At 38.7% G+C, this 26,477-nt stretch overlaps 1 protein-coding gene across 1 annotated transcript in view; it reads left to right on the plus strand.

The window, feature by feature from the left end:
- The first annotated feature begins 2,100 nt into the window (after positions 1–2,100).
- Positions 2,101–26,477, plus strand: part of LOC140229069 (uncharacterized) — a 69,865-nt gene continuing 45,488 nt past the window's right edge. Inside the window, exons 1-3 of the mRNA XM_072309329.1 lie at positions 2,101–2,234; positions 17,393–17,867; positions 24,278–24,405. Coding sequence (XP_072165430.1) covers positions 17,702–17,867; positions 24,278–24,405 — 294 coding nt within the window. The 5' untranslated portion in view covers positions 2,101–2,234; positions 17,393–17,701. The remainder of the gene's footprint in view (positions 2,235–17,392; positions 17,868–24,277; positions 24,406–26,477) is intronic.

A 26,477-nucleotide genomic window follows, 5' to 3' on the forward strand; every position in this document is an offset into this window, starting at 1 on the left:
GGGCTCGTTCCAGTTACATTTTGAAGCATGCAACATTATCATGCAAGTTCCCTTGTTCATTGTTAGATAACAATTACCATCTTGCGGCGAGATCATGCCACCTCGTCACATTATGCATGGCGATGAATATACCAGTAAATCTAGATAATGGTGCTTATTTCAAGGCTTTTATTGGAAAGGGAAAGGGGAAGTAGTGTTGTTCCTTCTTCTTCTTCTTCTTCTTCTTCTTCAGTGACGGGTACATCAACGAGATTGGCACACTTCTAGCACATATGGAAAACTTGCGCGCATTTGCTCCGGAGCGAGAGCACCGGTGCTTATAACACGTGAAAAGACGCGTCATATCCCCCTCCTTTGGGACAAAAATAGCTCTGCACAAAAAACATGGCTATGAATTCAAAACCCTCGCACTCCAAATGAAACTAGAATGTACCCTCTTTCTACTCCGTGTATTTCCCCCAAAAATAGGTTTGGGGAAATTAGGGCACTTTTCCTCTGAAATTCTGCTTCAAATCACCAAATCTTGAGTTTGTCTATGGCGGAGTACCCAAAATAAGCCATAATTTTCGGACATGCCCATATAAATCACAGGCTGTACCACGGAAGCTTGGTGGAATTGTTTACCCTCGCACTTCAAAATGAAGTAGAATGTTTGGGCTCTTCAGTGATGTATAACTTGCTTTGATTGGTCAGAGAGAAATTAGGGCACTTTTCTTGTCAAATCAAAGAATGTTTTACAAAACTGCTTGTGACTTTGCTAAAGCGTGCGAGCTCTTGTGCTGTCCATTGTACACAATTCCCCTAATGCTTACGGAAACGGACGAGTGTGCGTAAACAAACGGTTGTGTTTGTGCTGTGAAACGAAGGCGGGAGAGTTCAAGTTATTCACAATTTTCGCTGGATATCATGCCTTTTGAATCGTCTTTCGTCCACATTATAACAGATTAGTCTTTATTAATATTCTGACAATCCGGCAGAGTGTATTACCACTTCTTTCAGAGCTAAATATTGCCAAATTCAAGGATCATCATGCGTATTTTGCTCTGCAGAGATGACTTGAGGTTGCAACAAGCCGTGCTTGAACAGACCATGGTTCAGTCCCATTAAATCAACAGGGGTGTGTGAACCCATTATGTAGATACTGTACGCGTTGGTGTGTGTGCTCGTGAATGATCAACTTGTGTGGTGAAATGGAAATGCCGTTCTTTTTACATTATTCGTAATGCATACATGTCCAACTATTAAACTAGTCCGAAAAAACAAATGTTAGTACAGATCTGCTATTGTCTTGAAAGACGTATTCTGTCCCTCCAATAAGCACACGCACGGTTCTCCCGATTCCCGTACAATGGACGAGTCCGCTCCTTCCCATAATATGCTCGAGTGCACTCGGCAGTTGGCTCTCGGCGACTACGTGCACTCTGGTCTGTCAACCCTAAATGCGCGAAATCGTGCGAAAGTTTTCCATATGTGTTCTTGGTCGCAGTGCAGGGAACAATATACTTTTTATACAATATCTTTCGTTTGTTAATAGAATTATTTGGTTGTTTGGTTGGTTTGTTTTAAATGGGGCACCAAGAGAAATAGTATCTGGAATTCATGAATACAAAATGGTTCCTATAGACCCTGTGCCATCTCTTCCACTTGTGGCCTGGTAAACAACAGCAAGAAATCGTCTTTTTGTCCCCATTGCACTGATTTTGTTTCCCAATTCATATCCAGTTAGGTCCGGAGATGTCAAAACTAGCGGTCACCCCTTCCACAATTTACAACGTGTTGGAATAATCTCAATAAAAGAAAAAAAAATCGGGGAATGCAAGCCCTAAATTTCAGGGGACCTAACTTTGGGGGTAGGTGTGGTTCCTTTGTATTTGACTTCTCCCTTTGTTTGACGTTTTCGGTTCGATGGAGGGATCGAAGAGGCCTAAACCGGTCGAACTGGATACCCCATTGTAACCCCCTTCATCATACGGTTGGTGAATTACAACCGTGCTTGCGCCTTGCTATCACATTGAACGTGCTGCGCATGACGTTTCCATGAGTTGACCAATCGCAAGCGAGCTTAGAGAGAAACGATCGCAGGTTCTGTACGTTGCGCAACCTCCTTCGAAAGAGACTCTTTATTTATTTGAGATAAATTACGGAAATAACCATCGACATATTGAGCTGAAATGGAGATCGGCAAGAATATCTTATGTCCTCTTCCTGCTAGATAACACCACAAGGATATTGTGGTACGTGAGTATGTAGCATTGTATCGTAGAGTAGAAAAGGGATACGCGAGTTTCGAGATTTGTCTCCTTAGCAGACGTGTGATAGAAATGGGAGATCTCTGAATGATGACACATCGCCCAGCTGATTGTAGAGTGTGTTGTGCTTTGTCTATGGAAGAACTGACGGGCGGCGGGCAACGGTAGCAGCTGTCGTGTGCATGGATTGTTTGTGTGGTATGGTGGGTGAATGACAAGGCAGGCGTACAGTGTAGGGCCTACTGAGCCGATACTGCACATACGACGAAGAATCGAATTGTACACAAACAAAAACAATGTGTTGCGTCAATATCAAGCGTTGAACGAACGGCGGAAGAGTAAATTTAAATCCTGTGCTGTATAGCACATTTGTTATTTACTGTAGAACACGCAGTACAAAAACAGGTAACGTAACAATATCAATAAACATGCATGATTGGGCATTCTTTCTTGTATAATGGACTTGGTGGGTTACCATACTCTAGACAGAAAGATCCGTCTGTCCGGAGGACTCTTTTATATTTTGCCATTGACGCTGTCCTCCACGGAGGGGATCCGTGAAGCCAGACGCAGTCTCCGCGGAACATTCCCCGACGGACAGATACAGACCGATCTTTCGGTCAAACCATACTCAGCAAGCTCAGTCAGTAAATGTATCATGTTTAATAGTCAGACATTTCTACTAACTAGATCTAACTTAGGTGGTCTAGACGGTATGTCTTGTGACTTGTCAATGTGTAGGGTTCTACTCATACCACAACTTACAAGTTTAATATGCCAAACCAATCCATCCATTGATTTGCCAATACTGCTGTACTTATGAAATATGGTCATTGTGCAGTCATTTAACTGTTTACTGAAGAGGTCTTGGATCTTGCATCTTGGATGAATATTGACTGAAAGATCGGTCTGTGTCTGGTCGTCGGGGAAATGTTCCGCGGAGACTGTGTCTGGCTTCACGGATCCCCTCCACTACTACAGAGGAGAGCGATAACGTCAAAAAAATAAAAGACTACCGGTATGGTTGGACCTACTACTTATCGACCGCCTAATGTTTATTTGCTTGATAAGAATATTTAACACTTAAATTCACGTAAAAAACTTGACCTACGTGATTGAGAAAATCCAGCTCTATCAAATGCCGTTGTTCCCTTTTCGATTCGAAGTTTCAGTGCAAAAATATCGCCGACGAACTTGCGTGGCCTCGTCTCAGCTCCCCGCGGTAAATCGCGTTATTAGGATCGACCGCTGTTTTTGCATTGACAATGCATGCAAACCGAGTTGTATTGAACACTGTGTTGTACGAAGCTTTTTAGAAGCCTTTTAGAAACTTCCATAGACATTACATATGTACATTGTGCTGTCATTACGATTCGGTGAAAATATTCATTCGAAATTTTGTCCTTGATTAAAACCATTAATGAACAGTGAATTATCGCGTTTTCCCACACCATCCTCATCTACATTCAAAGCCAATCCATTTTTATGTGCTTTGCGCGCAGAGAAGTGCGTACTAAGTGTTCAGTGCGCGAATTATACGCGGTCGGTTTAAAAGAAGGTGGTCGATATGTAGTAGGGCTACTATACTCCGGACAGACGGATCCTTCTGTCTAGGATGAATAGACTGATGAATAGACCTCCCAAACATCTCATGTGGAGTTTAAACTGGAGGTTGCATAGAGGGTGGACTCTAGAAGAGGGATGAGAAGGAAAGGCCCTCAAAAAGAGCATGTTTAGACTTTGGCGGGTCATTTCTTTACCAAAGAATGTATAATATTTTGATTAGTGGGCGTTGATGTACTTCCATATCCATGCCCATGGCCATGGAGAAATCACCCTTTCCACAAGCACAAAAGCAAAGACCAAATTGCACCAAAAACAAAATCACAGAAAATAGAATTGTAGATGATTAATACTTTAGTACTTCAGGGCCCCGTTGCTAGAAACTTTGCGTTTAAACGCAACTTGCAACTGATTGTCACTGGCCAATCAAAATCATTGTTGCATGCATGTCTTCTTAATAGGGCAGACCCTGAGCCAATCAGAATGGTTGGTTCAAAATTAGCAATTATTTGCAATCGATTGCTACTTTCTTGCAACGGGGCCCTGATCTAGTACTCTAGTAATGAATAGTACTACAGGCCTACACGTAGGTCTACAATGTATGTTACTAAGGCCAAATAATGGTAACAACTCCAGAATACTCCGCCACATCGTTGCGCGTGTGTGTGCTGGTTGCCATATCTACACCTCTCTACAGAAATGTAGTCTACACTACCCTAGTCCCTACCCTTGTTACTAATGCTAGCTTTCACTAGGATGCGCACACAAGCACACACATTCAGCAAGTGGCCTAGCGGGCCGGGGGTTCTGTATAGTTAAGCCCAAGAAATATTCTTTAGATTAGAGCTACCCCTGTAAAAGTAAGTACAGTTGAACCTCTCGTATAAGGGACAAGTCGGGACCGGGGCTCGTCCGGATAAGGGATTTGGCCGGATACGGGAGACTCATTGCTTTATACATGTACATACATACACATGTACTGATGTAGCCCATTGTAGTACCACATGTAGTAATGTGTATACTGCAACCTTTTCATTGTTACACTCAGTAACAGACCCCAAAATAGAGGTTCGTGTTTGCAAGAATGAAATCATTTTCTTTTATAAATTCTTGGGATGATTTACCTAAATAATTATTAAGAAATGTATCAAGTATATGTAATTCATGTGCATTTGTGTAGGAGTTCTCAAGGAGTTGGGAATCCCCCTTTCCTCCCGTAATTATTAAAAAAGATAAAAAAATCACGGCGAGATTGCGTGCGGATAATAGAGAGATCCGGATAAAGGGAGGCCGGATGATAGAGGTTCAACTGTAGTTTCTTGTCTTCTACCTCGCATACATCCATTTGGGGCTGCATCGTTGTTGTTTTGTTTCTTTTTTGTTTTGTTTTGCTTTACTATTTGATATAATCAATGCCAGTAAAAATATGGGGGAAAAAATTGTTTCCTATTTCTGGTTGGACAGTCCAGGGGTTTAGGCGCACAGTTCTGTACATTAGGGACCACACACTGTTCTGACCTCAAAATGACTCGTTGATATTCTACCTTACATAATTGATATCCTTACATGTTCAGCTTCTGTACCATGTCATTCCAATCCAACTTTGGTTATACCGCTTAAAAAAATAAATAATTGCAGGGCTGCCAACTCTCATGCATTGAGCATGAGACTCACGCATTTTGGTCCTTTCTCACTCTAAAACTTTATTTCATTTGCATGCATTTCTATTGATCTCACTCATTTTGACTCCTAAATAATTATAGCATTGGCCTATGGGAGTCGCACTCTCAACTAGTTTCCAGTGTTGGCAGCCCTGTAATTGCAATAAATTTTGTTGAGTGTATTGCTGTATAAAGTAGTGTCCTACGACTTACTTATGTTATATTCGCTTCCTACATGTACTTCTTGTAATGTTTGCCCGCCTATGCTTGGCTTAAAGGACAAGTCCACCTTCATACAGAAGGATTGAGAGATTGCAGCAATATTTGCAGTAGAACACATCAGTGAAAGTTTGAGGAAAATCAGACAATCCATTTTTTTTTAAGTTATGAATTTTTGAAGTTTCTGCACAGTCACTGCAGGATGACAAGACTACTACAGTGTATGATGTCACAGCGTATCACAACTATATGAGGAAAATATAAAGAGAATTCCACAAAATTTCATTTTTTGAAAAAAGTACATATTCCCTTGACTTGCTAATAACATGTTAAGGGTAATGTTATTCCTCCTGTCTTCTGAAAGTGGCAAGTCAAGTGCTCTATTATTACAGGAGAAAGGTAAAAATAAAATGTTTGTTGAATTTTCTTACGGTGCACTGTGCCCCTTCTACTGTACCTGCAAAAATGGGGGTGTTACACAACTCATATTTTTTTCTAATGTCATTTATACTGTACCTCTTGAATACTACATGAAGACACTGTAGTACAGTATGCATTTGTGTGTTGTATTAAAACAATAAAACCACATGTTGTATTTTCCACATCTGTGAACATGTATGCATGTGCTGGCTGCTTTGCTAGCAAAAATGCACCTGTGTTCATGAGTGTGAGTAATGAGCCAGTCTGTCATTCCACTTGCGCATGAGCAGAAAAAGGTCATACAAAATACAGTCTGTACACGCTACTAACAGACATGTGTTGGCAATGTAGGTACACCTGTATAATATTCAGTGAGATGAGCATCTGTGATGTAAAGATTATTTTTGCAATCCTTATAATAGATGGTGCTTGCCAGCACATCCACCTGACAGCAACAAAGTGGTCATTTACAACATTAAGCCTAGTATTTGGCAATGTATTGTTGATACAGTGTAGAAACATTTTAGCCCTTTTTGCACTTGTGTTTCTTAACCCCGGACTTTCTCTGACCCAGGACTATCGTTAGTCCCGTACCAATTTTTTCAGCTTTTTACACTGGCCAATTAGTCCCGTACTATCTCTTGTCCGGGGCTAAGGAGAAAACTGACCTTTTTACACTCATATTTCTTAGCCCCGGACTTTCCAAACCACATGAATATTCATGATTACGCTGTGCACTGTACACGTACACGCACGCACCGGCAGCACTTGATTACCTCGTTTCTGATTGGTCAGTGGGGGTCGGACTTCGTCTCCGTCGCTTAGCCCCGGATTATTTTTTCGTTCTGTTTACACTCACTTGCTTGGCACCGCAATTGTGGTGCTAGCACCGCAAATTGCGTTGCTAACCCTGCTATTTTGCAGGGCCAGATAGTACGGGATTATCGGTGGGGCTAGCCCACTTTGGCAAAAACGAGTGTAAACAGAAAGTGGGCTAAGGATAGTCCCGTACCAACGGTGGGGCTAAGGCCCCCCTTTAGCCCCACTGTTGGTACGGGACTAAGCAAAAATTTACAAGTGTAAAAAGCCCTTTTGTTACAGCTATAAATGCAAAACATTCAAATGGATGCTTTACCAGGTGTTAATGGACAGGCCATTCTGGTCACCTGGTCTATACAAGTTCATTCATTGTTTGAACATCAATTCCATAAATTGTTATGTCGGGCAAGCTTATACATACTGTTTTTTAATGTCACTTTGAAAATGAGTGAAGTGCCTGACCAACTGAGAGAATACAATGGAAAGGTCATTTGCACAATTGTGCGCATGAGCTGTTTGATAATGAACTGGCTTGTTGTGCATGCACATGTAAGCAAAGAAAGAATAAGTTGGTGGGTATAAACATTGATGTGTCATCACATATTACAAACTTTCAAGATTATATTCACAAGTTTTTAATCAGCCCAGGTGCTGTAATACTGAGGCTGGGAGCCAAGATGGGGAAAAGTTGCATCAGGGGAAAAGATGCAGAACCGAAGCGCAGTTTGTCTATTAAGTACATGTGACCTTCAATGTATGCTTTGTTATAAAAGTGTATTTGAAATATTGATTACATTAAGATTCCATTGGTACATGTGTACCAACTGTGTCATCAAAGTAATACTGAATTATGTGACATTTTTCAAATTCATGAAATTCTTTCGTCAAAATGTTTTCATTGCAACTGATTGACAAATTGCTCATACATCGATGTAAAGTATTTAGCCATGATTTTTATCATGGCTACTGCTAAGATATGTGACATTTGTAGGGGAAGTGATTTGTCACAATTGCAGAAAACAATGAGAATTCGTGGAAATGGAATCTTAAAGAGAAATCTTTGTAAATATGTAAATGCATGTTAAACTGAATGCACTTGTTGCTTTCTGCAAAGCTAATAACTCTTGTGTTTGTGTGTGTGTGTGTTTGTGTGTTTGTGTGCGCGGGATAATCTGTGTCTGTGTGTATGTGTGTGTGCAGATTATAAAGCATGGCAGTAATACTCTAGTACATGTGTTCAGGTTACGATGTACAGGTGCTGTGTAAATACCCCAGCCCTGTCCAACAGCCAGGATCATGTGACTGAGCAGGGTAGGGCTTCCCTAAACATACCAATAGGGGAAACAATCAATCAGTGATTGCTCAGGGATAAGGTCATGACACACCTGGGACCTGACTGTATTTCAGACATGATAAACAATGGTGTCTGAGGCACTGACCCTGGAGTGGAATCGGTCAGGAGGTGTGTAAACCATGCAAACCACACCATTCCCCAGAATTATTTGGAGATCTGTAGAAGAGGAATGGGGAGGCATGCAATATCTCAGGATAATACTTAAATTGCATGTGACAGGAACGATGCAGGGTAAATGGCATGCGCATTACATTGGGTATAGGGGTGTAGAAAAAGAGAGATGTGTAGGAGTTTATGCTATGATAGTATGAATATATAAACCACATTTAATAACCCCTCCTAATGTTGTTGTCATGGTAACAAGGCTGGTAACATTCCATTATGTACAACTGAGCCGTAGTAACACGCCCTCTAATCTTTAAAGTGTTTGATACTTTACCGCACCACTTTCAATCAAGCACAGTGATCTGCTTTGTCATGTGTTGTAGTGAGTATATGCGTTACCATGCAGCATTAGTTGAGATTGAGAACATGTGTTAACAAAACAACAATAAATGAACAAGAGAGAAGTTCCCTTTTAGCAAAAACTTGGAATTTTGTCTCGCCCGCATGGTGGAAGCAAGAGATAGTACATACATGTTGTAGGCCTATAGGTCCTACACGTCCCTTTCCCATCATCATTGGAGGCGTCAATAATTTGGTGTACTGGTAACCTCTTCACCGCTTTGAGCTATGGCCACCAAACTCACACTACATACACATACAAACCTATAAAGAAATGCAGCTTGGTTTCAAATATGGGAGCAGCTAGTCCATCAAGGGCAAAGGCAGTTCATAAGGTCAATGAACTTGCCCTGATCAGTGATAAGCTCTGTACTCACAGTATTGTAATGTGCTCTCATTTGCAAAGTCAATGCTTCATCTACATTTCTACAAGTGCCATAAAAATTGTGTGGTTTTTTTTTTTTTTTTTTTTGGGGGGGGGGGGGTAAGGGCCATAACTACAGTACACTGTAAAAGTAGACATTTGGGGCAACATAGATAAAAAAAAAAACTAGTGCAAAATTTTGAGCAAGCACATTTTTGCGTGTTATATTCTGGTTGTTTCATACTATTTTGTATGATCTTTTATTTCATGGTAGGTTTATTGTAGGGGTATGACTGCTGTGTTACAAGTAGTTTTTATTCACATTTGCTAATCCTACATTTCATAGTATGAGTGCAATTGCTGTGGAATTTGCAGACCAGTTACCTTTTTAATCGCCATGGCATGACATGCGAAATTCATCATGTACAGCTGTACCCTAGCTGAGTGTGAAAAACTCCTCATGTGGAAAATGAAAGCTGAAAATATCCACATTGATAGTATAGATGCCCTAATTTTGATTTTTGGACATTCTTACAAATTGTCACATAATGTAGAATGATATTGACAAGTTTACAAACTATGTATTAAAATTGACTTTGAATTTTGGCATATGATTGAAATAAAATTCACCGTTCATATGTGAAACTTGAACAGTCATTTTTTAGCCAATCCTTGATTGATTCTCCTGATTGCATATGCTAGACATTTGCTGTTACATAGGGTGGTGAGATGTAGTTGGTGGGACTACACAGGAGGATGGCATTTTGCTGGCGGTCATATCAGTGCTGTGACTTCCACCTGCTGTAATATGAATGCATTCATGGTACACACATGCACTTCAGTGCAAGTACAATATAGAGAGTCACCTTCTCTATGTGCTGGCCATACCGTACCAACCCTCTTTGTGTGTGTCTGTAGCCCTACACTGTATGTAGTGAGTGTTTTGTTTGTAGTTCAGTAGCATACGTGTGTGTGTGTGTGTGTGTGTGTGTGTGTGACAGAGAGAAAAAGGGAGGTGATTTGACAATGGATATTAAAAAAATGTGTTTGTCTCTAACAAGTTTCAAACCGTATGTTGTTCACGTGAATGGTGTACAACTAAAACACACTGAAGTTAGCGACACTGCCTGCATTATAATCATCAACAATGGCAGGGTCATTGGCATCATGACAGTACATGCACATTATGTTCTGAAGATTGAGGATTATCATAGCTCTATGGTAGAACAAATGAATGAAGGTTTGTGGGATACACTGTACATTTGGGCAAACTGTGAGGCTGCTGTGCCATTTTTTTTTTCTTCTTTGTTTCTGGGTGATGTACTGTATTATACACCCTTGTACACAATTACAGTGTGTACAATGTAGGTCTACTTGTTGCTGTGGCTATCAATGAGTAAAGTATTACTAAACTGTATAATGGCTTATAGTGCATACTTGTCAACATTTTCATTTGAGAAAGCGGTAGAATCCAAGATGCCTATGCGAGCATCTCTAGCTTGAATGCTAATGAAATCTTTCAAAAGTGGTAGCCTACCGCCAAATGCTGTAGAGTTGGCAAGTATGATAAACATACCAATTTGGGTTCTTAAATGTACAGTATGTGGGGTAATTTGCATTGGCTAACACGAGCCATTGCTTATGCGGAGCCTTTTCAATGGCTTGGGAGAAAAGCTTGTATCTTTACCACTCCTTTTCAGCACCAGTGTATTTACACACATTTGTACTACAGTGCACTCCCGTTATAACGAACACGGTTATAACGAAATTCCGGTTACAACGAAATAAAATTTAGGGCCGCAACATTATCAACTTTATGTATTTTTATTGTTTATTCATTCGGTAAATAACGAAATTTCGTTATAACGAAAGAAAACTGCCGGTCCCGAGGACTTCGTTATAACGGGAGTCCACTGTATATACCTTTTACTTTATAAGGTATGCATTCAGTTATAGAAAAGTGCTCATATATTACTGTACGTGGTGGCTGTGCTGTGATGCAAATGTATTATGTACATTATTATGTACAATGTACAGTTTGTACGTGCACATTAGTATGCATGTACTGCTGTATTACATGTGTTTGAATTAGAACAAGTAAAAAAAAAAAGAATGTACACATAGAGTAACAATTAGAACAAGTAAATAAAAGAACGTATAAAGTAACAAAGAGACTCTAGGTTTGTTTGTTTTTTTAATGTGAACTTTAAGAACTCCTTTATGACATTGTAGGAATACAAATTATGAATATTGCAATAATGTGCATTGCTTTATGCTACACAATGAACAGTGTGCATTCACTGTATTTAACTAAAATGAAACATTCTTGGATTCATGCTGCAGAATTTATTGTCTGCGGGAATCAAACAAAATCTGTAGCATACTCTAACCTGCTGCTTTATGCAGGTTGTGCTACATACTGTACATGCACACTGTACGTTGTACAATGTACATTGTACTTGTGTATACATGTGCATTTTTATGCCTCCGCCACGAAGTGGTGCCGGAGGCATTATGTTTTCGGGTTGTCCGTCCGTCCGTCCTTCCGTCCGTCCGTCCGTCCGTCCGTCCTTCCGTCCGTCCGTAATGAATTTTGTGGACAAGGTAACTATCGAAACCTGTTGAGGTATCCTAATGAAACTTGGCATGTATGTGTATTAGGGGGTGAAGTTGTGCCTATCAACTTTTGGGTGCACATGCTCAAGGTCAAAGGTCAAGGTCAAATATATAAAATTTCACTATTTCCACCATATCTAGTGAATGCCTGAAAATATTTTCTTGAAACTTAGTGTATACATGTATTACCCAATTGAGATTCTCTGGTGAAAGTTTGGGTCATGAGGTCAAAGGTCAAAGGTCAAAAGGTCAGGGTCAAATACATAAAATTTCACTATTTCCACCATATCTATTGAATGCCTGAAGAGATTTTCTTGAAACTTAGTGTATACATGTATTACCCAATTAAGATTCTCTGGTGAAAGTTTGGGTCATGAGGTCAAAGGTCAAAAGGTCAGGGTCAAATACATAAAATTTCACTGTTTCCACCATATCTATTGAATGCCTGAAGAGATTTTCTTGAAACTTAGTGTATACATGTATTACCCAATTAAGATTCTCTGGTGAAAGTTTGAGTCATGAGGTCAAAGGTCAAAAGGTAAAGTAAAAATATTAAAACTTCTTTTTTTTTCTCCGTACCTTGGAAAATTGTTCAAGGTATCTTCATGGAACATAGTATATACATGTACTGACTGGAAGTGATTATCTAGAGAATGTAGGGTTCATGGGGTCAAAGGTCAGGGGTCAAAGGTCAAGTGCAAGACTTCAAAATTTTACTATTACCCTCATATTTATGCAATGCCAGCAGGGTTATTTTTTTACACTTGGTGTATGCGTGTGTAACCTAATAGAAATTCTCTGGAAAGTTTTTTTTTTCTCTTTTTGCCTCAAAGGTCAAAAGGTCAAAGATCAAGTGAAAGTGCTGAACTAACTTTTTCCTCCATATCTCGGAAGTGGTTCAAGTTACCTTGAAACTTAGTACATATTATGCATGTTCTACCTGAAAGTAATTATCTTATGAATTTTAGGGTCAAGGGCCAGATGAAAATGGTAACAATTTACTATTCAATTCAGAAATTGCACTTTTTCTCCACACCTGTACCTTGAAAATTACTCAATGCCTAAATGTATGAATGGGTCAAAGTCAAGTTAAAGTCCTTAAATCCCTAGATACATGCTCTCTTATTCATCCAATTAAACCTACGTCAAGGAAGGTGAACATTCAACACATTTGTGACAAACTTGTCATTCCAATATTTTACCAATTTTGTGAAAATGTAATCACACAGTGTCCACATGTACTATCTAGACCTATTGGGAAAATCATGCATTATGGCGGAGGCATACCAGTCGCCAAAGCGACATTTCTAGTTTTTTTTTTTTTGAAATCATGTTTCTGCATATGAACAGACCTGATTGTTTCTTTATTGTTAGATTACATGTATGTGTACATTGTACACTGTACTTCTTAATGCATGCAAGGATATTGCTGTTTTTCCTTTTTTTTAAATACAAAAATATACTGTACTAGTACAGAGTGTATTATTTGCTTATTAAATACACAGGTACAATGAAGATTATTTGTAATGGATGTTTGTGATAGGGCTTAATTGATTTTCTCTGGATCAGTAATGATTTTCATGATATACTAGGTATGTAATGTAAAGACTTTTTTCTCTAATTATCGACCATGTCAACAGTTAATCCATAGACACAACAACCCCTCCCCCCCCCCACCTGCAAAGTTTAGAAATCACTTTACAGTTTTCTGTTTAGCCCAAAGTACATTAGCTTTGATTGATTTTTATGCCTCCACCACGTACGAATGGTAATGAGATGTCTGTCTGTGTGTTGAAAAGTAAGGGAATTCATGAAGGTGAAAAGTTAAACTGGAGAATTTGGAAATTTGAAGAATATCAAATATATTATGTACCGCATTTGATGAATCCTTGATTCTGATTGGTCCAAGGTGCAGTAAATAATACAAGTAATGAGTGTTCATGAGTGCAATAGACAGAATATTTCAAGAGGTGAAGGATGAAATAAGCCATTCAATGGGGCACAGCTGAATTTAATGGATCAGTAATTTCATCTCTCACTGATGGTACCTAAACATTATGATGCTGTAGAATGCCATAATTTGCAAATTGAATGCAAAACCATGAACTGCATCAATTTTTTATTGTGTAATACTATTTATCAGAAAGCTGAGTTCCGTTTTCACTAATTTTCTTTTCAAGTTTTTACTGTTTCAATGGTGATGTAAAATGCAAATTAGCATTATCATGAAAGGTTCATGCTTTAATTCTTCAACCAATAGGACTTTCAGTTGTGAGGGTTAAGTGCTTACATTGAAACTATTGTCATCCTCTCCAATCATACGGTTGACGAAGTGCCAATTAATTGGTATTAATAATACCATCGAAAAGGAGAGAATGCTTTATCAGTATTATGCAAGAGCTTTGAAAGTGTTTATGTGGAGATTATCTTCAAATGTTCATGCATGTGTTTCTTGTGACCCCCGAGTTTCAAGCCATGTTTCAATTTCATTATCTGTGCTACAATACGTCATAGTATGCACTGAGTGTGTAAAGTAAGTGCTTTTTTAGCAGGATGGTATGACAGTTCTCTTAAAGGTCTACCAGTGAGTAATGCAAGAGAGGTAGAATGTTTTATCAATTGCTCTGTGGGAGGGGGACTATTTTTACCGTCCATATTTTGGGAGTGGTAGGCATTGCTCTTGGGGGTATGCTGTAAATTACAGCAAAATTAGATTACATTCTGACCTTTCTATGTAGATAGTGATACCAATGCACGGCGCCGATTCTCATGCGCAACAAGAAGGGACGAAGCTGAATTGCGTTCCAAGGTTCTGTGAAGCTGTCCATGTAAAACAAATCATTCTGCAGGAAAGGAACCTGACCATACATATTGCGCGTATTGTAGTATGAATGCAGTTCCAGATATACATTGTACATGTGTATCACAGCCCTCATACACCTGCAGATACATTTTGGGCATGTGATGTCACAGTGGTTTCATTCATGGAATGAGAGGGGCCATTGGATGAGTCTATAATAGCCAGCTGTGACAATGGTGTGGACAATATTGGCTTGTGGAGCTATTGTGTAGCTGTTAATTGTCGTGGGTCAGAGCAGTTCAAAGGTTAGGGGCATTTCCCCTTTGTCTTTGTCATGTCTTCAAGATTAAAATCATATCAGATGTGCTTGGCTGTTACATGTACATATAGTAAGTGTTTCTGGAATGTATTTTAATGTACCATATAAATAAAGATTTGTATCATCAAGGAGGTATCCCATATGATAAAACTACAAATCTGAAAGAACATGGTGAAACTCTAACTTACTGTACATAGTTAAAAGACAGTGTAATATAGTGGAATCAGAAAGAAGAAATAGGGTATTAAAGGGCTTGACAGTCAAAATGCAAGGCATATCCTGTACCTAGTACCTTGAAATATTCTGTTTGATTACTATCACGCACCTGTGATATTGCCTGCGTAGACATTACAAAAGGATCGCTGCGTCACCTGAAGAAACACAAAATAAATTCGACAAAACTTTGCACAAAACGATATCCTTAATCACACTACCCTAAAGCAGAATTTTGAAGATGTATTAGAGAAACAGCATAGTTTTTGATAAAAGGCAAGCAAAAAGTTTACTTCTGCATTTTAATATTTCAACAAGAAAACCATTTTCTAGTTGCCCTTAGAATGCCGTATTCAGCAACTTGCCTGCAGTCACTTTTTTTTTTTACTCAGTGATCACAGGTGATTGATTTTACTGTGATTCATTCAATGTTTCTGATTGTCTGTTTTTTCCCCCACACTAATTTACAACATTCTCAAAAAAGATTTTAAAATGAAAAATCGAAAGGGATTCTCCCTATGTACTAATGCAAGTGTGGTTCAAAGATCCATCATCCCAAACAATGGAATGGTACATTGTACAACTTTGTAGGTAAGGTATTGGGGTCACCGTGCAGCAGTTTGTTGATTTTGATGCTTGTCCCAAAATGATTTCTTCCTCGTAGGAAAACTGCTTTATTATGCATGCAATCCTTCAGACAGTTCACCTATAGAGAATGCAAAATTAGGGGACAAAATTTTTACCAATCATTTACTCCACTGCTGTTTCAGAGTGAACCACAATTCAAATGTTATGGTTATGAACATCTGGAAACAGAGGGTATTGCAATTTTAAAACAACAAAAACAAAACGAAACTAACTATATGTACTATGTGCATGGCCATGGGTAATGGATTTCAAGAATCCGAATTCATTTTATGGCCTGTCTCCCATCAGGCGGAGTTTTCAGTTCCACGCAGGGGGAGATGGGCTTTCCAGCATCCGACTGACATTCCAAGAAATCGGTAGTTTGATTTCCCTCCCAGGAAAGATGACGGCAGAACCATTTGAATGAATGAAGAACACATCACGGTTGGTAGCTAGCCAGCCATCGGGACACGCACACACTGGAGCAAACAAACACATGCCAGCTGCATAGTTGAGCTTTTAACCTGCTGCTCAAGAGTTCTGAGCATATATAAAGAATCGGCCTTGATTCATAGTTTGTACTGTTGTCACAGATACCTACAGTGTATGTGTGCGAAGGGGTACCAGCTCACAGTATGATTTTATTTTTCCCCCAAGACATCTGAAAATACTATTACTATTCCTATTGCTCTTTGGACTTGGATAAGTTTGCTTTTCGCTGTTCCTGTGTTGGTCATAACAGTGGAATACACCTACGCTGAATTCAGAGAGTAAAGTCAAATTCAAGGGTGGGTTTCGAAGGTCCAATTTGTTTTGACACTTCATGACATCCATCAAAGACACGCCTGTGATGGTAGCTAGCTTTCTCTTTCAGTGCCACTGTCACATGTTGTTGTAAGAGACGTGTTGTCTCTTCTTGGGTTGTCCATACATTCATCTCCATCTCTGAAAGCATAGTTTGTCTAATTGTTTCTTGTCATCACAAGCACTGGAGAATGGAGCACGATTGAATACTGTGTGGGAGTGTGTGTGGCACAATCATAACTGAAGGAGATTTGGGATCAAAGGCAAATGACATGGGCCAAAAATTATCACCTTTCACGCCGTAGATAGATGATGCTTCAAGAAGTAATTGATTCCTGCCAGGTTTGGCTGAAAGAGAAGAAATGAAAATGCAGTTTACCTGTAGCCAATTGTACCAGGCATCAGGAGTAAGGTTAGAACTGAAGATTATCAAAAGTCATATATCCTAATCTGTTGGCATGATTTGAGAAATGTGTGAGAAATGTCAACCAATATTAAATCATTCATATGCATGATATTTGGATAGACTTCCAGCAAAGCATGAAATTGCCCTTATATGATCATCATTGGTTTTACTGCAATGCATTGTCATCAAATATTGTACAGTATCTTTGTGTAGTGTTTGATTAGAACTATTGAGTAATCACTTTTGGCAAAGTAAGTAAAGTATGATGTTGCTGCGATGTTTACCATCTAAAGAAAATAAATCAGCAACTTGCATTTCAGCTGAGTAAAGTGTTACATTGCTATTGGAAGATTTCATGGTTTTAAAATAATTGTTGAATAATATACTTAAATATCAGTTTCTAACACTTGTGTTCTTTTGTAATTGTATTTCATTTTCTTTATTTTCCTCACAGGACATCAGAAACAACTAAGCGATGAAGATGAGTGTCTTTGTCTTCACCACGAAGGTCTATGAGTAGACGCTTCGACTTGTGCCTTTTGCAGTGCAACATCCTCGCTCAAGGTTTGCCTTTCCGAGAAGCAAGGAAGACAAGAACTGAGCAAACTGCTTTGTGCTTGTGACACATAATTGTCCATTGGTGCTTTTCGTCACGTTCTCTGGCGACTACACTAACTCAGCTGCTGTTTGTATTTTTCTTCTGTGTCATCATCATTTGGCTTGTATTTGGAGATATCCAGACAATCGCAGGCTGATATCGATCATGGACGCCAAGGTGGACGAATCTGTGAGCAGACTGGACGGCATCCTGGATGCAGAGAGGTGGTCGTCATCGCCGACTTCGGTCGGCAGTCGCCTGACCCAGACCGGGGGAGAAGTCGAGACGCTTCTCTCAACTGTCCTCAAGACAGACTGCCAGAGCGACGGAGGTGAGTAGGAGTTTGGACTCACAGGGCTAGGATGTATTGGTATCTAGGAACCTCTCCTGCCCTTCTGCAAAAAGTACATCAAATTCCCCCTTACTTTTCAGCAGTTAGCCAGCATGTCGGAATGAATACAAGTGCCCTGTGTCGACTGTAGATTTAGCTATCTGGAAACTTATTAATCACAGTTAGTGGCAATTCGAGTTTACTATATATGGCATATATTTTGCGAGGGTTTTGTGTTTTACAAATTTTGCAAGTCGGGTGCTGTTTGGGAATTTAACAACACATGAATGTTTTAACTCTGACCCCAACATGAATACAACATGCATATTAATGTGCATGTACTGGTACACAATGCAAAGTACATAAACAAGATGTGACAGTACAGGTTAGTAGGCCTAAGTCTCGTTGCGCTGACTGTGTGAATGGATGTGTAAATTTCACTATTCACAAAACTGTCCAGAAGTCCCAATTCGAAAAAAAAAAAAGTTCGACTAGCCAAACATACATGTATGCCGTATAAAGTACATGTATCAAAGAGGTGAATCCTCAATCGAGGCGACAACAATCATGTTTTCAAAAGAAAAGGTTTCTCAGAAGATATCTTTCAACTGAAAGAAATCAAACAGGGAGATGTATCTCAAACTTAACATCATCTATGCAACTAAAACAATGACCTATTCAGACGAAATGAAGTTTGATGAAGTTTGAAGTGCTTGGGCATTAGGGCTTCTTCCGTAAATTGCAGTTCCCTATAAATGGAACGTTTCCACCCACGCGGTTATTGTGTCTCCGAAGGCGTCTCTTAGTTTGTAATGCCAAGCTAATGCAGATGGAACACAAGCAGTTAGTGCAATGTCACATTGTGCTTCTATATGGGGCATTTACGTGGTAGAGGTGAACATAAAGAAGGAATTCTTAGACCCAGCAGTATTACTTGATCTTCTAATGGGATGGGAGACCAAGCTAAGTACGTAGATGGGGGGGGGGGGGGGGGTGGCATTTAATAGGGGAAATATGTGGAAAACGGTTAAGCTAAAATGGGAATTCCAGTGCAGCTGAAAGTGGGCAAACAATAGATTTGGGCATGCAGAGTTAAAAATCCCACAACAGGCCTCTGGGATATGTTGTTTACTGCACTTTAATTAAAATATATTCAGGCTGTTGAAGCAGTGAGTTCATGATTTTCACTGACTCAAGACAGAAAAGTGCAAAGTGTGCAAAGTGCCTTTGATTACCGGTATATTGAAATTTGTTATGGAACCAAACACCCCACCTCCTAGCATTCTGTGGTCATGCACAAAATATAATTTATATACAGAGCACACACGATTGCATAGTATTAATAAGTTTTTTTTTGTTTTTTTAAGGGTGATGTACACCCATTTCATCCTTTCCCTGAGCAAGTAAGAATGGCTATCTACCATTGGTACCAAGTAAACTAAAAAACAAAAACAAAAAAGAAGAAACAAAAAACACTTTCTTGACAAAGTATGGGGTCCGAGCTTGTACTCATGCCCATATGGGCTACTAGTAATTAAAGAAATGCATAATCTTTTCATGTGATGCCCTGCATGCTTTTAAAGAAGAGAATGAATGAATACTTACGGATTAGGGTCAACATCACTGCACATTCGTCAGTGATGATAATACAGTGTAAATACCAGCGCTGGGATGTATTCAGGTGTAATGAAGATCACACCATGGACCTACACACATGGACTATGAAAGGAGGTCTTTCTTTGATCCCGTCATCACCGTCATCACTTCATGAGAGTACATTCAGATGTTTGGACAATGACAATTGTGTAATCACGCATTGTCACCGACAAAAGAACCGTTTCCCTCAATTCGGTCTTATTTGGCTGAGGTGCCTTTTCAGACTCTACTGCCCTTGAATAAACACCAGTGATAGGGAACAGCAAACATCATGATATAGCATGTCAAATTTTGTGTCACAAAATGAGTAATTACGGAAGTGGACTCTTGTGGACACGCATTTAACGTTACTTATTGGTGAGACATACACCATTACTGTCCATGTTTTCTTTGAAACAATGTGCAAAAGAAAGGAAAAATTAGATTACAAATCACAATGAACTTGCCAAAATATTTACTTTCTCTCATAAAGTACGTGCATTTCGCAGTGACATTTTTGCAAATGACATTGGCTGAGCGATGCTTTCCAAATTCACACTACAACTGCACTTGCATTTTTCTTGATTTGATAGAGTTATTATCTTCTGCGCATACAGTTTTTAGATTTCTCAAAGCACCGTTTTGTTTTCATCCAGACTGACAGTCAGCAGTCGTGATGAGATCAAAGCACGAAAGCATACATATATAAAATGTTACTGTGACGCTTTTGATAGAAACAGGTGTTTGAATTAATTAACGAGCAATGTATGTCCATGTGTAGTAGGTCCATGATCACACAGACTTTTTTCCCCCTTGTATGGGAGTATACGCTGTAGATAGACTTACATGTAGCCCTTGGATATTTCACTGTGATATGAGTCATGGACTATGTTAAGTACTGTATTCCATCACAGTGATTAGGACTGCAAAGAGTATAATATGTTGCTAGGTGTGGATGGATCAGTTCATTGTGTGATATGAATCAGCAATGTAAAGCATGTAAAATATGATATCCTTGCATTTTTATTTGCATTTAAATGCTGCATTTGTACATCAAGATCCATCAACGGAGATGCTGTGAAATCAGTACTTGAAATTTAAACTGTGGTATACACTTTATGCCTGCATTTTAAGGAAAACAAGAATAATGCATGTGCACCCAGTCAGTCAAGACAGAAATGAGTTTCCTGGTTTGACTTCATAATGTCATACAATGTACTACATGTTTTTTGTATGATTTACCAGTCCCTTTCATACAGGGAATAATGGATACAATAATTCCAGAGTGTTCTACATTCCTCCTTTATGGCATTCCCAAAAATTGAACAAAGTAAAATGATTAGCTCCCTGTATGATGAAAGCATCACATACTGTAGTGTTGCCCCTATAACAATTTTGATATTCAAGGAATATATGTATACTACACTGTATGTTGAGGAATCTTCAGGATTTGGTAGTTTGCCACGTTAAGGTCAAATACAATGTATGTCATGTTGATTTTGAAGCAGAAACACTGATAGCACATGTTCCTCAGTGTCCATGATTTTGTCTGTGATTCACTCTGAAGGAAACGTGTTTGTCAGCATATGGAAGGCTTGCTATAGCGCAGACTAGCTTCTGTACATTAGACATGAGCAAGACGGCAGTGCCATAGTGATTGTTTTCCGTAACAGTCTGGTTGACAATCAGTGAATTGTTTACTGAATTGCAAAAGCTCAGAACTCCTCTTCCATTGAACACGTCAAGTTCTTTTGTTGGACTGCTTTCAGCGTTCCATTATTTTCCATCTTTTTGGATTTGCTCTTATCTGCATGTACAAATTTGCTTAATACAAAGTACTGATTGTGCAGCATCTTAAACAGGTGTGAACTTACAGTTTTGAAGATGTGTTAGACTAGACTCTAAAGCAATGGCGCTACCACAATATGGTATATTTTGGTTCGAAAGTGGCACAGATTCATGTAGCTAAAAAACTTTGGGATTGATAATTTACTGTTGTACATGAAGAGAAATGTACAAGTAGTTTGCCATTGAACTGCTGATATGATATTGGACTGAATCATCAAAGGGATTTGTACATTATTTTGTTGGATAACGGTTTTGTGCTATTGAGGTTGTGTGTACAAGCAATAGCTTATCTACAACAATGTGCAAGTGATGAAGAAGTAAAATCACATGCTGGTTTCTACGTCTGGTTGAATAGAAGTGGGATACGCAAAACTTTGTTTCCAAGAAATATCATACTTAATACGAAAGTGATATGTTTTAGATGACAGTCTTGAATGAAAGAAAGCTCACATTGCATAAAATACTGGATGCAATGTGCTCTTCATTTTGTAAAATCTTGTTTTTATTAATCTATTGTAAATATTATAGGCTTCTCAATGGTCCAAAGTTCAAACTATTTATGTTAAAATTTAATATTAAACCTAGTACTGTAATTCTCAGAGCAAATCATTGTTTAAAGAAATTGGGGAAATGGTTTATGATGGCCAAAAGTGAGGCTTTTACTCGCAAACATGCCTGTCAGAAAAATGTAACTTGTAGGCTTGCATGAGCACACATTCCCCTTCTTTTGTCAATAGCCTTGTAAATCAGATGCTCCAAAGTCAGGATCACTTGAACATGCCTTCTAATATATTTGGAGAAATTGAGAGGAAATTCTGTGAGCACTTTCACTTTCACTCCAGTTTATTCATCATAAAAATCAGTTACTTACATTACAAGTATGTTTATTTAGTGTTGAAAAAAACGGTTGCTGGCAATTTTTTTGAGGGTTTGCAAATCAGGATTATCTGTTGAATATTGTTATCAGTATTATATTTTAGTTAAGTCATTTACTGATTTCTAGGACAACTTGTTTTTCAAACATATGTTTACAGTGGTACAATATATTACATGTTCAGCTAAATTTTGTGTTTTGTTAGGAAATAGCAGGTCAGAAATTGTGTTTAAAGTTTCACATAATTTTACATGAGATATCGCTTCAGCTTCCCTTTAAAGTATACAGTGTATAAGTTGTGAGGTACGATTATATTTAAGAGTTAAAAGCATGGAGCAATGAATCTGTGGAGATGCATTCATGACAGTACATATTCATTGCTTGTATGGGATGCTATCAATCACATAGTATGAGTCATCAATGTATTTTACAAACCCACATGATACACTTCAGGATTTGTCTCAAAAGACATACCATGCTATATATACACTATAATGTAGAAATGGAAGCAGATATGGGAGGCATAAAAGCAAGTGAGGTTAAGGAAGGTTATGACAACAGCCAATGTACAGTTGTATGAACATATTTTATTCACACAATTAAGCAGTGCCAGAAAGAGGAAGGTACTGTAGCACGCTGCTGGAAAGAGTAGAAGGAGAAGGAGTTGAGATTGTGAAAGGGATGTATAGTACGGAGAAGAAAAGCAAAAAGGGGAAAACCAGATGCTGAAAGAAGTAACTGAAGACAACGAGTGAGAGACGAGGAATAATGTAGTGATGTTTATGAAGCAAAATGTGGCTGGCGTCAGTAATCAGGATGTACTCTCCGCGGTGGTGGTTGCGGTTGAAAGTAGCGGTGTTTACGGTATGGATTGATTTGTCAGGGATTCTGGCTTCTTGACATTGGGTTCTCTCACGTAGCCCATGTAGTCCCGGTACATATCCAAACGGAATCCTGTCCCAGCCAGCAGTGGAGAAAACCAGACAATCAATTTTGTTTTGTTGGTGTGTTTGGTTCAAGGTTGTTGTTTTTATATGGGGGGGGGGGGGGGACAGCTGTTGAGACATCTTAAGGACAACAGCGATGTCAGCTTCATATTGATATGCTGAAATACCCTGTCTTGAATAAGATAGTGAGTAGGATATTGCTGTGAGATATTGATGAACATAAACATGTTTTCATTCACTCGTGTATTTGGTCAGCTACTTCTTTATCTGTACGGGATTTAGTCATTCATGTGTACATACAGAACATAGAAATGTTTGCTGAATTTTGGTGCACATTTACTGTATATTATATTAATTTAGACGCCATGTCGGTTGCATGGCATCATGTAGATCGATGTCCACATACCAATACCTCATTACACGTCGTGTGTACTATGGGCTCCACAGGTAACTATGGAGCGTCGTGCTTGTGGAGACATGATTTCATTGTTAATGTGCATATGTGTGACAGTAAAAGGTTCCTATGCTATTCATACACATGTAGTCATACAGAGTTAGAGTTATTCTATTTTAAAAGATTGTCATATTGCCAACAAATGTTCTTCACACTGGTATCCCTCTGTGCACAAACACAAAGATATGTATTGATGGGACTAATAAATATCATTAGATATACATTGTAATGAGGTACATTGTAACCATTGTGCACTGTAGATAGACACAAATCACTGTATGTTGCCCATTTTGTATAAATACAGGTAGATGTTGCAAAGTTTGTTGTCTAGCAGTGGATCATTTATGCTCTCATGTACAAGATGTCAGCAAGGCTCAACATTACCACCAAAATTCATTGTCGGGCCACCAAAAGAAAAAGTTAGTGTCTAGCCTTGCAAGTATCAAATCATATGACCACCACTCATACTACTATGTATGTGCAAGCCTGCTTTGTTCATGACTGTGTACTGTAAATATGAGCATTTGAGTTCAAAGGCATATTGGTGTATTTTTTACACAGGTTCAGAACCCTGGACACTCAATAATTCATCATGATGTCTATTTCATGTTTTTTTCTTTCATGATTTTTTCATTTCTGCCTCCTTGTAAAGATGCCGAGACGGATGCGGTTGCCAAGCAGCAGGCGGCTGTTGACAACGTACTGTATCGGGCCATTGTGTGTCTTGAGACGGAGCTTGGCAAGCAGGAGAAGGATAGTGCAGAGGAAACAGAGATTGAGGTATGAAAGGAGTAGTAATTAGCATATGATTCAATAGCAAGATCCTAATGAAGTGTTGGAAAATAAAAGAAACTACAAATATATGTCAAAGGAGGCATGGAACATCATTTAACTGAGGAGATCAAGTCTTAAAACATATTATACATATAAAATTTATTCTTTGATGCTTGAGAATGATATACATATTAACTATATAACTTGTCAATGAAGACTTCCTTTTCGGTACCTGATTCGAACAAATCCTGGATGGTTATCTTGGTGTACTAGTATTTGTATTTTGCCAAAAGATGTCAATGGCTTGTAACAAAAGCATGCAGACACACACTCACACACAAACACACAACACTTTATCATTCATTTTAGCTGAGTCAGAATATCATTGTCACATACCTCCTACTGAGTATTTTTATCTTTGAATCAATTATAGAATCATAGGCCAATAGGAAAAAAACAAAAATGCTTTATTATCCTTGACTGGCCCTGTTTTTCATTCATTTTTTAGAAAATTGTTGAAAATGGGAAAGGGGACTGAAAAGGCAGGCTTTTCTTTCATAAGGAATGGTTACTTGCCAACCCTGATTTTTCATGATAATGCATGGTTATTAACCTAATCTGTCTTTCATCTTATAAGAAATTAAGTTAATTCACTTGCAATGTATCCTTTTTCTTTTCTTTTTTTCTGAAAACATCCTGTTTCACGGCTCATGAACATGGAGGAAATCATTGAACTTTGTGAAGTTGATTTTCTTGTGCTTTGTTGTATGAGTCATTTTGGCCAGCCTTGCAATTTGAGAATCTGAAGGAAGGAAGGAACCTGCCAAAGAAAATGTGTTAAAGATACTTTTTGCCGTTTTTATGTCCTGTGACTACTGCAACAAGTGTAAAGTAACAGTGCACTACATATTACTGTTAAGCAACAGAACAGGTAGATTGGAATATACATTTCATTTGGTATCTTATATGGAGGTCTGTATTTATTATTACATTACTTAACTTATAAAGCTACCAATGTTTACTTTTTTTTATTAATGGAGAATAAACTTCCAGTAAAAGTCGCTCTGACAACTACAAGGTTTTTTTAAAGGTATAGTAGCCTTCGTGGAGTCTTCCAAAGTTTATTTAGGGAAAGCAGTTTCTATGAAAATACATACCATTTTATTACTACCAACTTTTTTTCTATCAGCAAGTTTAGCAATGTGATATGGAATCATTCCTTTAACATCCTTTTCTTTCCTGTATGTGCTACGTGCTGTCAAGCGAACTGTGAGAGAAAAGGACAGATTTTATGAGGAAATGTAATGTGATAGCCATGAACAACACAGTGCGACATATTCATAAAAGCCTGTATCTCGTAGTCATTTCAATACAATGTCTTATTTACATATCGGGGCTTTTAACTTCAATGACATTCAACGTCCTTTCTCTCATTGATATTCCACAGAAGGCAAAGCAGAAGCCTCCATGTATCTGAAAGGCTGAAGAGTTTTGGTGACAAATTTGCAGGCTAGATCAGACACAATTGCCTAATCTTTGTCCAGAAAGGGGGTTAATAATCACTCTGAAAGTGAAATCGGATCATAAAAGGGGGGAAGTAGATATATCATGGCTGCCTGATAAAACTGTCCCATTTGCAGGAGTGAATTCAGTAGCAGATCTCACCGCCTGTGTGCATTAAATCTAGAATGCCGTCTGTATTTAAAAAGGCCATCAAATGCCACTGGGGGATCATGACCTGCTGAGTGGTGTAGGATTTCCCTCAACATTTTTCATGACATCAATGTTTTTCTTTGAAGCTGCGAATTTGACAGTTTTGGGTTAGGCCAAATTGAATTGTAGTTAGAATGGCCCAAAGGGATGTAGGTCGGGTCGGGGAGTGGAGACTGTGTGTAGATGCTGTCGTCTTTAATAGCTCTTGCTGAATCACACAGTTGAGACAAAAGAAGTGGAGAGGGAAAATAGTGAAATGAGATCATGAGGAGAAGGCTCCAGTATTAATGGGTCGTTTATGACTTTGAGTGACTTTTTCCGTTCTCTGTCGGGATTGTTTAGTCAGATAATTTAGCATAGAGGAG

Source organism: Diadema setosum, chromosome 5 (genome assembly GCF_964275005.1).
Source record: "Diadema setosum chromosome 5, eeDiaSeto1, whole genome shotgun sequence".
Taxonomy (NCBI): domain Eukaryota; kingdom Metazoa; phylum Echinodermata; class Echinoidea; order Diadematoida; family Diadematidae; genus Diadema; species Diadema setosum.